The sequence below is a fragment of the Nerophis ophidion genome, linkage group LG07 (genome assembly GCF_033978795.1).
Source record: "Nerophis ophidion isolate RoL-2023_Sa linkage group LG07, RoL_Noph_v1.0, whole genome shotgun sequence".
Taxonomy (NCBI): domain Eukaryota; kingdom Metazoa; phylum Chordata; class Actinopteri; order Syngnathiformes; family Syngnathidae; genus Nerophis; species Nerophis ophidion.
Window position 1 is genome coordinate 56,161,679 of NC_084617.1, and position 13,635 is coordinate 56,175,313.

Consider the following 13,635-nt stretch of genomic DNA (forward strand, 5'->3'; position numbering starts at 1 on the left):
TGATTAAGTGCAGAGCGGGGTACTTCTTGAACTGGTTTGATTGATTGATTGATTGATTGATTGATACTTTTATGAGTAGATTGCACAGTACAGTACGTATTCCGTACAATTGACCGCTAAATGGTAACACCCAAATAAGTTTTTTAACTTGTTTAAGTCGGGGTCCACGTTAATCAATTCATGGTGGCCAATCAATCACTAGATCAATCAATCAATCAATAGAAAAACAGCTATACAACTATTTGTTTTAAAAAAATAACTTTATATGTATAATCCATAGCATTTCCTGTTTTTATTTTTTTGTATGGGTTTCCCCAATTAAGTTATTACAACTAAAAAAGCAATATTGCTTTTCTAGCTCACATATGTGAGAGCGCATACAGACTAAGGGCAACCTGGCGGAGGTAACAATTTACGTGTAGAATAGAGACGTGTGCGTCATTCACGTTCATATATGACGTCATTAGTCGACGCGTATTCTATTAAACCCGTTGGTTTATTCTCGCTGTTTGTATTTATCGGTGTTAAACAATTGAAGAAAAAAAAAAACATAGTATGCGCCTTTAAAAAAATGGACAACAACAGTTCAAATGAAGATGGGGCTGGAGAGGATAATGAGGAAGACCAGACGGGATCCCAAACTATCTTTAACGAAGAGGAATACGGTGAGCTAATTATCAGCATTGATTTTACAGCGACAAAAAGCTTTTTAGTCATTACTGGTAAAATAAATAAAAATGTCCAATTTGTTCACTTTAGGGCTCGATGGTGAGTCACCTTACGTGAATGAGGAAGACGAACGGACTCCAACTCCTCTCCCAATTGAAAGAAGTAACGAGTACATCCTGAAACTCCTGCAGAAAAAACTTGTTCACGTACGTCAACTTTACCATTACATGATACGCAACACAATTATTAACACTGGGCATTTTATTTTTTTTATTTGTTTTAATTTTATTATATATTTATGTTTTGCTACACTAATGTTATGGGTGTACAGGGGAAAGGAGACGGCACAGACATGATGGACGTTGTATTAGCTCCATTTAATTATATATATATATATATATATCCATCCATCCATTTTCTACCGCTTATTCCCTTTTGGGGTCGCGGGGGGCGCTGGCGCCTATCTCAGCTACAATCGGGCGGAAGGCGATGTACACCCTGGACAAGTCGCCACCCTATCGCAGGGCCAACACAGATAGACAGACAACATTCACACTTACATTCACACACTAGGGCCAATTTAGTGTTGCCAATCAACCTATCCCCAGGTACATGTCTTTGGAAGTGTGAGGAAGCCGGAGTACCTGGAGGGAACCCACGCATTCACAGGGAGAACATGCAAACTCCACGCAGAAAGATTCGGAGCCTGGTATTAAACCCAGGACTGCAGGACCTTTGTATTGTGAGGCAGACACATTAACCCCTCTGCCACGTGAAGCCCATATATATATCCACAATGTATATAAATCAGGAAATAGTATATTGATAAACAGAGTTTGACGCATCCAAAAGTGTGTATGGTGTAAGACTATGTGAGTGAATTAACTGTTGTGTGTTACCGGGAGTGTTGAGTGAGGGGCGGAAATCCAGGAGGGATAAGGCAGGCTCGAAGGTCCATGAGACAGGTAGGTAATTGGGGGGGAGAGAGGCGTCCAAGGTCCATGTCCAGATGGGAGATCGAGATCCAAGATCTGCTTCCAGGGAAGCAGAGGGAAAGCGGGAAGACAAGACACACAGCTCGTAACGTGGGAATGAAGGCAGGCAGCAGGGAGGACGACAAGGAGGACACACACAGAGAGCTAGAGTGCATACAGCTAGATAATTGCTTACTAGTGATGGGTCCCGCAACACATGCATCGAGCTCGTAGAGCGAAACCCTGTGTCAGTGCGCGTGACGCCTTTAGAAAGTCACATGACCGATCATGAGCTGTTTTGGTCACGTGACTGATACGCGAACTGTCTCGCACTGGCACCTGCGCGCCAAACTGTGTTTATAAAGAAGTGCTTTGTCAAGGAGATGCTGCTTCCAACAGAATCGCCACACTTCTGTCGTTGTTTATTTGTCATTTATCATTGTCGGAGATCATTTCCGCCGTGTGGGAATATTCTGATCATATATCGGAAAAAAAGGTATTTGTGTTCATTTCCTTGTCGTTTCATCCAAAGTTTCCAGTATTGTCCCACCCACACAACCATTCTATTAGTTACATTAAAAAACATTAACAACTAAGCTCTTCGGTAGCTCAGTTGGTAGAGTGAAGGAATGTAGTTGTTCATGCAGAGCTCCATAGGGCACTTGTTCGAATCCAGCTCCAACTCATTACCTTTTTACCATGAATTGATTAACGTGGACCCCAACTTAAACAAGTTGAAAAACCTATTTGGGTGTTACCGTTTAGTGGTAAATTGTACGGAATATGTACTGAACTGTGCAATCTACTAATAAAAGTTTCAATCAATCAACAGTGCGTATTGAGAGCGCATGTAAAAAAAATCCCAGTCCACAAGTATCCTGTGCACTTAAGATGTGACTTTAAGGTTTTACTACTTACGTATAAAATAATACACGGTCTAGCTCCATCCTATCTTGCCGATTGTATTGTACCATATGTCCCGGCAAGAAATCTGCGTTCAAAGGACTCCGGCTTATTAGTGATTCCCAAAGCCCAAAAAAAGTCTGCGGGCTATAGAGCGTTTTCCGTTCGGGCTCCAGTACTCTGGAATACCCTCCCGGTAACAGTTCGCGATGCCACCTCAGTAGAAGCATTTAAGTCTCACCTTAAAACTCATTTGTATACTCTAGCCTTTAAATAGACTCCCTTTTTAGACCAGTTGATCTGCCGTTTCTTTTCTTTTTCTTCTATGTCCCACTCTCCCTTGTGGAGGGGGTCCGGTCCGATCCGGTGGCCATGTACTGCTCGCCTGTGTATCGGCTGGGGACATCTCTGCGCTGCTGATCCGCCTCCGATTGGGATGGTTTCCTGCTGGCTCCGCTGTGAACGGGACTCTCGCTGCTGTGTTGGATCCGCTTTGGACTGGACTCTCGCGACTGTGTTGGATCCATTGTGGATTGAACTTTCACAGTATCATGTTAGACCCGCTCGACATCCATTGCTTTCCTCCTCTCTAAGGTTCTCATAGTCATCATTGTCACCGACGTCCCACTGGGTCATTATTGTCACCGATGTCCCACTGGGTGTGAGTTTTCCTTGCCCTTATGTGGGCCTACCGAGGATGTCGTGGTGGTCTGTGCAGCCCTTTGAGACACTAGTGATTTAGGGCTATATAAGTAAACATTGATTGATTGATATCCTCATTCACAACACGTTCTCTTAGATTTCCATGTTATGATACATGTTCACATTATTTATTGACTGTATCTAAAAAAGATAAAAATATATTTTTATTTAAATGAAGAAATGAAATAATCCTAAATGAAATACAATGACTTGGTTTATGTTATTGTATATACTAGGTCATAAAATCAGAGTCAGTTGAGTCTGTCCATAGGCTGCCTGTAGGGATTTTTTAATGTCCAGCAGATGTCAGTATTTAGTGACACAGAATCGACACAGTATCAATACAGTTTTGCAATGTGTCGAAACGATACATGACGCCTCATCAACCCATCACTATTGCTTACTGTACAGGAACAGATGACTACGTTCTGGCGCGGGATAGCAGATTGCGCAGGCTTATGAAGGCAGGTGTTATCATCAGCCTCAGGTGTGTTGATTGCCGGTGATTGATTGCAGCTGCTTGCTGCAGCCGGACCGCCGCGCGCCTTGTGCGCTCTCGGAGTTGTGCTCAGTGCAGCACACTGACGTGCGCCCGGGCCTTGACGACTAACGCATTTCAACAGGCACAGTTTTAGGGAGCAGGTGCTAAAGTCAGCAAAAGGGCACCAATGTGGAAATTATACTTAAGATCAACATAATTATAAGAATCAAAGCATAATATTTTCAATTTATATTGTACAAAATACAAACAAAAATTGAATTAAAATTATATGTACCCTACGATGAGGTGGCGACTTGTCCAGGGTGTACTTGGCCTTCCGCCCAAGTGTAGCTGGGATAGGCTCAAGCACCTCCCGCAACCCCGAAAGGGACAAGCGGTAGAAAGTTGATGGATGGAAGGGTACACACATTAATTCACCTGATGTTTTATGGCAAACATAGTCGTCCCTTGTCACAACTCAGCAGGCACAATACACTAAAACAACTTGTTGAATTAGGTCCTGGCGTTGAGCAACTCAAACGTAACACTGAAACAACATGCTTTTTGACAATGTTTAATCAATGTTGGTTTCTGACATTGTTTTGACCATTGAAATTTGGTAATTTCCCAACCAACAATGTGGATCCAACAGTCGACATCTACGTTGTCTCAGTTTAAAAATACTGTTTTGCAATGTTGTTAAAAGAAGTCAGTTTAAAAAAAAACATACATGTATAATCAACATTTTATCAATGTTGTGTGCCTACTGGGATGGCGCTTCATATATTGTTGCTCCACCACATGCAGATTTTTTGAGTTTTTTTTAAGCATATCAATTTTTTTGTCTTAAAATATGCGTTTTCTAGAATAAGAATGGCCAAATAAACTAAAAATATAAAGACTACAGCAGTATTGACCACTAGAGGAGACCAAACCAATCAGGGCATGCTGTTCAGGATCATGGACCCCAGGCAGCATTACTGCAGTGGAACCTCAATTTACAAATGTAATAGGTTCTTGAACATGGTTTGTAAACCGAAAAGTTCATATAGTGAAGCAGACTTCCCCAGAAGAATTAATGTGAACATGAATAACTGATTGGTGCTTCGACAAAAGTCCTTAATTTAGTAAAAAACTGCACACTTTGAAGACACTGTGATGTGTATATTAAGGCTGTCAGCATTAACGCATTAGCGCATGTGATTAATACGAATGAATGAATGAAGATTAATCACAGTGTTTGTGTTGTTTGCTTACTAAAATTTTCGTCTCCGTCATCTATTTTCCCTTGAGGAAATTAGGACGATAACGAATGAAAACAAATTAATTTACAATTTATTGACTGAAAAGTATTGGCAGAGACGAAAACACGATTATATTTAATTTTGTCTTTTAGTGGGTGGGGCAAAATATTCAATCACTGTTGCATGTGAGAGAGGGGCAGGTGGAAAAGCACAAAGAAGATCCAATCAATACTACTGTCTTCATAAGGCACAGTGTTTTGATTTTTTACCCCGAAAAGCAAGAATCAATACAAGACATCAATACAATAGGTGTTCTACATCGGTAAGGAAGACAAGAGAAGACATATGGACATACTTCACCTTCGCCGCTGTAGACTACAAAACAAATTGTAAACCCCGTTCATCCATTTTATACCGCTTGTCCCTCTCGGGAGGTGTGCTGGAGCCTATACCGGTTGCACTCGGGCGGAAGGCGGGTACACCCTGGACAAGTCACCATCACATCGCAGGGCCAACACAGATAAACAGACAACATTCACACGCACATGTACGATTGTCTTCGGCAAAAATACAACAAACTTGAAGCACTATCTGTAGACTAGCCATTGAACATTTACGCAACAATAAGAAGGCTTGCGCTGATATTTGGAAATGACTCTTAGTGTACAGTACTGAATTACGATTACTGTTAAAGACGGTAGCGCAGGAGCAAGACTGCTTACTTTACCACATGTTCGAAAACAAATATTTTTTTTAAAAACAATACTTTTATTGTAGACATTGATGCCATGAGCTGAGCCGAGCGGACCTGACAATACATACACCTGCACAGTACACTTTAATGAAAATCTTAGGCGGGCCGGATTTGGTCCGCGGGCCGCCAGTTGTCAAGTCCTGATTTACAGTCTTCAATTAACCTAAATAGCATATTTTTGGAGAACCAGCGAAAATTCACACCCGCCTGTTAGAGTGTGTAGACTACACACAAAGCTATGTCTGTGAGGCGGATATACTAAACATGAGAAAACCATGCAGCTGCTTATAGGTTATGCCAGTGGTTCTCAACCTTTTTTCAGTGATGTACCCACTGTGAACATTTTTTTAATTCAAGTACCCCCTAATCAGAGCAAAGCATTTTTGGTTGGAAAAAAAGAGATACAAAAAGTAAAATACAGCACTATGTCATCAGTTTCTGATTTATTAAATTGTATAATAGTGCAAAATATTGCTAATTTGTAGTGGTCTTTCTTGAACTATTTGGAAAAAAAGATGTAAAAATAACTAAAAACTTGTTGAAAAAGTGAAAAGGGATTCAATTATAAATAATAAAGATTTCTACACATAGAAGTAATCGTCAACTTAAGGTGCCCTCTTTGGGGATTGTAATAGAGATCCATATGGATTCATGAACTAAACAGTTCTCCACTAAAAAAGAAATCTTTAACATCAATATTTATGGAACATGTCCACAAAAAAATCGAGCTGTCAACACTGAATATTGCACTGTTGTATTTTTTTTCACAGTTTATGAACTTACATTCATATTTTGTTGAATTATTATTCAATAAATATATTTATAAAGGATTTTTGTATTGTTGCTATTTTTAGAATATTTTAAAAAAATCTCACATACCTCTTGGCATACACCTTCAAGCACCCCAAGGGGTACGCGTACCCCCTTTTGAGAACCACTGGGTTATGCTATATTTTTTAATTCAAAATGGAAACCTTTTAAATTCAGTACATATTTATTATATGTAGAAAAAAAACCTTCCAAAGGATTCATGACTGACAGAGACCCTAGAAAATAGTAAAGCATTATTGTGTCTCTTTTCAGATTTACATTCCATTAATTACTACCCATCAGATGAAGAAAAGTAATGTAAGCAGTCAGGCTGAAGCAGGTTCTACTGATGACAAGTCCAGTGGTGGTCAGGAGACTCCTACCAAGAAAAGTGAAGAAGCACCCGTTCGTAATGAATTACTCAACAGCACGCACAAGTTTTTGGGTGTGGTCAACAGAACTATTCAACAGCTTAAAGCTCAAGGTTTGTCAATCACGCTACCAATATATGTCTTTCAGTTATTTTGATAGTTTTTTGGCACTGATATGCAAGTATACTGATTTGTTTAGAGGTTTACATACATTCATTCAGTTCTATGAACGGTATACATTCATATTGAAATTTCTCAAGTTTATATATTTTGTGACAAATCAAATATAAAGTTGTAAAAGGTCAATATGACCATCATAATATGATTCAAAGTAGAGAGGATACAAACAAAGTCAAAGGTTTTCAATATTTACGGCTCTCCATAAGGACTATCTTCAGCAAGTGAAGACAATATGATACTTGACGCACAAGGCATGGTTCCCTTAAAATGGAACTGGGGATTTAGTTAGTGTTTTAAACAAATTAATTTAAAAATGGTTTCAAATAGAGTCTGCTTTTCAACATACAACATCAATCCATACAAATAAAAAAAAAAGATAAGTTCGATTTCGAGAAAAATTGCACTTTTTTATTTATTTATTTTGCTTATCATTCACAACCCTGACGACAGATGGATTTTTTTCTAATGCATTCTAAAAATTAAATAAATGTAAATAAAAGTCTCCTTAGAGCACAGTCAATGGGAGAACCTCTATTTCGCCCATAATATCCGATAAATAACCATTCAAAAAGCGGCAACAATATCCATTTACATTTTGTGACTTGAGTATTAACCAAGTATTGGTGATATTGGTATTTTAAGCGTTAACACAGACAAACTATTTATAGTGGCACCGTGATCCTGTCCGTGTGTCCTATGTTTACATCATCGAGTGGTCTGCTGCTTCCCTGCTTCCTTGCTCTCTGTAGTTTTTCACGTGTCCGCCATTGTAGTGCGCGCTGTAGTCAAAAAGCTCCTCCTTTTTGACTTACTTCTTGATTTGGGGCAGACTCGCTTGTACATGCACGTGCATTCTCAGCTGTTGCCATTTGTAATACAAAGTAGTGTATAGTGGTAACTTATCTCTGTCAGTAGATTCAATATGGAAACGCCAAAAATTATAATAAAGATGGCGGGGAGAATACACTGTCAAAGTGGAGCCACATAAATAGGACCCCCCACAAAACGGCGCAGAAGAGACGGTCAGAAAGTGTCTTGAAGATGGTCTACAGTATAAAACATAATGGATGCTAAATTTTGATCAAAGAACCGCTTAATGTAGACCAGTGATTCTCAAACTGTGGTACGCACGTGAGCCTCATCTAGTGGTATGCCAAATAATCACTTGATCAAAGTACAGTTTTGTTTTCCTATATACAAACACAGTGTTTAAAGTGTGTGTAATGTGACAGTGGCCAAAAATATTAAACATACTTCCTTGTTTGAAAAGAATACTTTGGCCTATTACACTACTGTATTTTAATCTTGGTAATTATGGTGGTACTTGGAGCCAAGTTTTTTCTGAGGCGCTATTGGGTTAAAAAAGTTTGATAACCACTGAGAGAACCACTTATGTAAATTACAAAGAAGTGTTTTAAATATAGAAACAAATCATAATGTGAGCCCTTAAAATGCTCATTTACACACCAAATAATATATTGCAATTTAGATTTTCAGGGTGTACCCCGCCTTCCGCCCGATTGTAGCTGAGATAGGCGCCAGCGCCCCCCGTGACCCCAAAAGGGAATAAGCGGTAGAAAATGGATGGATGGATGGATGGATTTTAGGCCATACTGCCCTTTGCTACTCCAGAGTGCTTTTAAAGTTGATTTGATATTGCACGGCAATAAAATCCCATTGACTAATTGGATTCCGATGATAAACTGTAGTGGTAATATGATTGGAGTAGCACAAAATAGAGTGGTAAACAAAAACATTGCATCCTAATTCTTTAATTTTTCCTCTATCCTTATTGACACTATCCTACTCAGTGGCCTAGTGCAGTGGTTCTCAACCTTTTTTCAGTGATGTACCCCCTGTGAATTTTTTTTTAATTCAAGTACCCCCTAATCAGAGCAAAGCATTTTTGGTTGAAAAAAAGAGATAAAGAAGTAAAATACAGCACAATGTCATCAGTTTCTGATTTATTAAATTGTATAACAGTGCAAAATATTGCTCATTTGTAGTGGTCTTTCTTGAACTATTTGGAAAAAAAGATATAAAAATAACTAAAAACCTGTTGAAAAATAAACAGATGATTCAATTATAAATAAAGATTTCTACACAGAAGTAATCATCAACTTAAAGTGCCCTCTTTGGGGATTGTAACAGAGATCCATTTGGATTCATGAACTTAATTAAACATTTCTTCACAAAAAAATAAATCTTTAACATCAATATTTATGGAACATGTCCACAAAGAATCTAGCTGTCAACACTGAATATTGCATTGTTGCATTTATTTTCACAGTTTATGAACTTACATTCATATTTTGTTGAAGTATTATTCAACAAATATATTTATAAAGGATTTTTGAATTGTTGCTATTTTTAGAATATTTTAAAAAAATCTCACATACCGGTTGGCATACCTTCAAGTACCTCCAGGGGTACGCGTAGCCCCATTTGAGAACCACTGGCCTAGTGGTTAGAGTGTCCGCCCTGAGATCGGTAGGTTATGAGTTCGAACCCTGGCCGAGTCATACAAAAGACTATAAAAATGTGACCCTTTACCTTCTTGGCACTCAGCATCAAGGGTTGGAATTGGGGGTTAAATGACCACCGCTGCTGCCCTACTGCTGCCCTACTGCTCCCCTCACCTCCCAGGGGGTGAACAAGGGGATGGGTCAAATGCAGATGATAAATTTCACCACACCTAGTGTGTGCGTTTTTGTGTGTATGTGTGTGTGTGTGTGACAATCATTGGTACTTTAACTTTAAACAAGTGAATGCCATATGCTTAAATGCACACAACCATTTATGAACAAGTGACCATCACTTCCTTAACCCAACGGACACACACACACACACAGCTCTTCAAACCGATTATTCTGTCTCTTTCAAGAATGGTTGGGAAAAAAATAACTGACGACTATGTTTAACGACCAAACTTTTTTTTTAATTGAAGATGAACTGGCTCTGCACATTCCTGAGTTCGACATGGAGCCAGAAATCAGTGTCCTGCTAAACGATACAGAGCTGATAGAGAACCTGGAGCAGTCTGTGGTGAACTGGCGAACTCAGATTACTCTTGTTGTAGAGGAGCAAGAAAACAAGAAGCCACAGACACCAACTCCCATGGCAGAGATTGTTTTTTGGCAGGAGCGTGCTTCCATTCTGAGCGCTCTGACAGCAAAGCTTAATCAGCCAGTAGCCAAAAAGATTTTGTTGTTATTGACCAAAGCTAATGCAGTTGTGATTCCCCAAATGGAAACTATAGTCACTAAACTTGTTAAATATTGTTTGGAGGCAGATGAAAACGTACGCTTCCTCAAAACACTGGAAAGGCATTTCAAGGTGAGCTATGTTTGATCCAAATATCATGTATAGATCTTCACATTGTTTACGTTACTGACCCACCCTCAACTACTGTTGCCTGAAATAGAATCTGGCTACAGGTGCAAACTTTGGTGTGATTCTGGAGACCATCCCACCTCTGATGAACAGCCTACAAGTTGTGTGGTTAATCTCTTGCCACTACAACAATATTGAACGCATGGTTCCTCTGATGGAGCGTATTGTTTGGCAGCTGTGTGAGCGTGTGACTCAAGTCATCGATCTCGATGTGCTCTTCAAGTAAGTAGATATCTTATCGAGAAAATACATATTTTGGATTCAATTCAAATAACTATTTTCGTGACAGTTCCTTGGTGAAAAACAGTGCATTGTGTCTTGGACAGAGACGAAAGAGATGTTAGCAAGTCCAAGGTGGATGATGCTAAAAAAGTTCTGGAATTATGGAAGTCCTCTTACTTTGAAGCGCGTGCTGAAATTGAAGCAGGAGGCACCGGTAAACGTTGGGAGTTTGATAGGAGGAGGCTCTTTGAGAAAACCGATTACATGGCTTCCATCTGCCAGGACATGAGCTGTGTTTTACAGGTCAGCAGTCTTACTCATCATATGCATTGTCACCTGTTGTAAAACGCTAAAGCAAGCTCACTGTTTAATTTATGTCTATTGGTGTATGCAGAATTTGGAGGAGTTTTACAACATCTTCAGCCCAGAGTTAAAAAGTGTGACCTGGGACCCAAAACGTTTCGACGAAATGCTGACCAACGTGGACAACCTGATTTTACCTTTTGAGACAGCACATTTTAATCCTTTTGATAGTTGTAAAATGAGCAGCTGGAAAATCATCATGCAGAACTTCAATAGTACTGTTAATGTGAGTTTGGACATCTTATTTCTTGATTTCTGGAACACTTTGATGAATGAGCAGGCTTCCACAAATGAATACAATGCTACCTCAACTTACAAGCACAATTTTCTTCACGACCAAGTTTGTAACTCAAAACACTTTTATCTCAAATCAGCCCCACCCATTCAAATTAATTGAAATCAATGTGTCTAGCCACCCCAAACGGCAACATTTTTTTTAAACATGTAACATATGCCTTTTAAAAAGAAAAATTAACTTCTAGATGAGAAATACTGTTTGAAAATCTATACAAACATCTACAGTAGTTTTATGTAATAACAGAGTACAGCATTTACCTTGTGGACCATACTGATGTGGTGTCTCCTTTGTGCTGCTTCTCTATCCAGTGTTGCAAAGTCAGTTTAAAATAAGCAACTATGGGCCTCTTTTTGTAGAGCTGGTTGTTTATTTCTCTTGTGAGATCTGGCAACACCGTCCATGTTGTGTAACAATAGGAACGAGGCAATCGCTTATGTTGTACACCGACCTCTGTGTGTGACGGACAAAGGAGATCAGAGTTGACAGCAGCCAATTTCTGCATAAGACCCAGAGAGCAAGGCTCATGTTAATTTGTCCAGTTTGTAAAATCAGAAGAAAAAAACAAACTAAAATACGTCGGGCAGACCATTGGGCAGCTTCTCCATATTTTCATGGATTAATTATTATTTCTGTGCGGAAGCTGAATTCTGCTTTAGAGTGCTGTAGACTGACGGTGCTGCGGAAACATCTCAGAGTTTGTTATGCAGTAGGACATGTTTTTTAATCGTTAGTTTTTCTGATTCGGTGGATGATTTGCACACTCATGTTCTCAGTTCTGGTGGTTAGAGTACAGGATAGTGTTAATCTCTGGCTGTGGACTGTGTTCTTTATTTGCCTTTTTGGTCGGGATATTGCAAATACATATTTTTCACAGACTAAATATAGCTACGGTACAAGCTACATGTCCCCGAGCAAAGGCAAAAGTATAGCAGGTTAAAAATAGGTGATTCAACTTTACAAAAAAAATCATATAGTCTAAAATACAGTTATGAACAAATTTTACCAGCAAAGGAAATACTCGTAACTCACACTATGCTCGTAATTTAAAGAATAACAAAAAGCTGAAAGGCATTACTTTTAAGTTGATTTTCTTGTTAGTTGAAGGGCCACTGTTGGAGATATCATCAACATTGCTGTTTATTTTCAGTTGGAATACAGCTTCTATTTGTTAAATTTTTAGGATATTGAGAGAGAGGTCATTGCCTTCATTGACCAGTCCTTCAAAACACTGCGCTCTTCAACTGCTGCTCTTGAAATGCTTGTGAAATACAAAGACATTCGCTCCAGACCAACCATCAATAATCATTTGATGAAAAAGACCAATGATGTTCTGGCTCAGTATTGCAGAGAGGTTTGTGAATGTTTATTGTCCAGCTTGTTTTAAAAAGTGTAATACTAAAGAGACTGTAAGATAAAAAAAATAAATAAAAAAACATCGATCTGATTTGAACTAAGGTCATAAAATGTACCTGTTCATATTTAAGAATATTAAATACATATTTGGTACCTATTTTTTGTCTTTGTTATAGGTGGATAGTATAAATGAAATATTTGAGGAAAAGAGGGATCAACTTCAAAAAAACAAGAACGAACCTCCCGTAGCTGGAAGCATCAGGTGGACACATTCCCTTTTTCATCGCATAAAAGGTGGCATGCTTTCTCTCCTCACAATGCCTGAGTTACTGGATACTGAAATGGGCAAAGTGGTGAGATATTTATTCTTTTGTGCAGCGCTGATATGTTTAGTCACAAAGAAGTATCCAAATATATTGTGTGACTGTTGCTTAGGCAAAAAGCAAGTACGTGGAAATGTCAAAGAAAATAGGCGACTTTGGGGTTAAGAAGTATAGGGCATGGATAGCTGAAACTGAACGGAATTTGCCATTGTTACTGAGAAAACCCATCTTGGTCATTATTTCAAAGGAACACCAGAAAGAACTGGTATGTATAGGTTTTATTCTGTCCCATGGGGGAATATATTTTGAGTGTCCCTGAATATATTTTATTTTTCAGATTTTAAGGCTATTCTTTTTCTGATTTTAAGGTTGTCCCATCCAAACTTGACGTGAAGGGACAAAGAGATAGGCGATACCATGTAAACTTTCCGCCAGAGATAGTGACAATAATTAGTGAGACAAAAAATTTAATTTCAATGTCCTTCTCTGTGCCTGAGGTTGCTCGAAACGTTACTCTACAGGAGCTCAACTTTTTAAGGTAGTAATACTCACCAAGGACAATACTAAGTTTGTATCAACCACAAAACTGTCACCT

The 13,635-nt window shown here is 38.9% G+C and overlaps 1 protein-coding gene across 1 annotated transcript in view; it reads left to right on the forward strand.

The window, feature by feature from the left end:
* The first annotated feature begins 482 nt into the window (after positions 1-482).
* LOC133556557 (dynein axonemal heavy chain 10-like) overlaps positions 483-13,635 on the forward strand; it is a 50,951-nt gene continuing 37,798 nt past the window's right edge. The window contains exons 1-11 of the mRNA XM_061906580.1: positions 483-665; positions 760-875; positions 6,811-7,021; positions 10,036-10,424; positions 10,513-10,703; positions 10,808-11,006; positions 11,098-11,292; positions 12,545-12,715; positions 12,894-13,070; positions 13,153-13,305; positions 13,409-13,578. Of these exons, the coding sequence (XP_061762564.1) occupies positions 572-665; positions 760-875; positions 6,811-7,021; positions 10,036-10,424; positions 10,513-10,703; positions 10,808-11,006; positions 11,098-11,292; positions 12,545-12,715; positions 12,894-13,070; positions 13,153-13,305; positions 13,409-13,578 (2,066 nt within the window). The 5' untranslated portion in view covers positions 483-571. The remainder of the gene's footprint in view (positions 666-759; positions 876-6,810; positions 7,022-10,035; positions 10,425-10,512; positions 10,704-10,807; positions 11,007-11,097; positions 11,293-12,544; positions 12,716-12,893; positions 13,071-13,152; positions 13,306-13,408; positions 13,579-13,635) is intronic.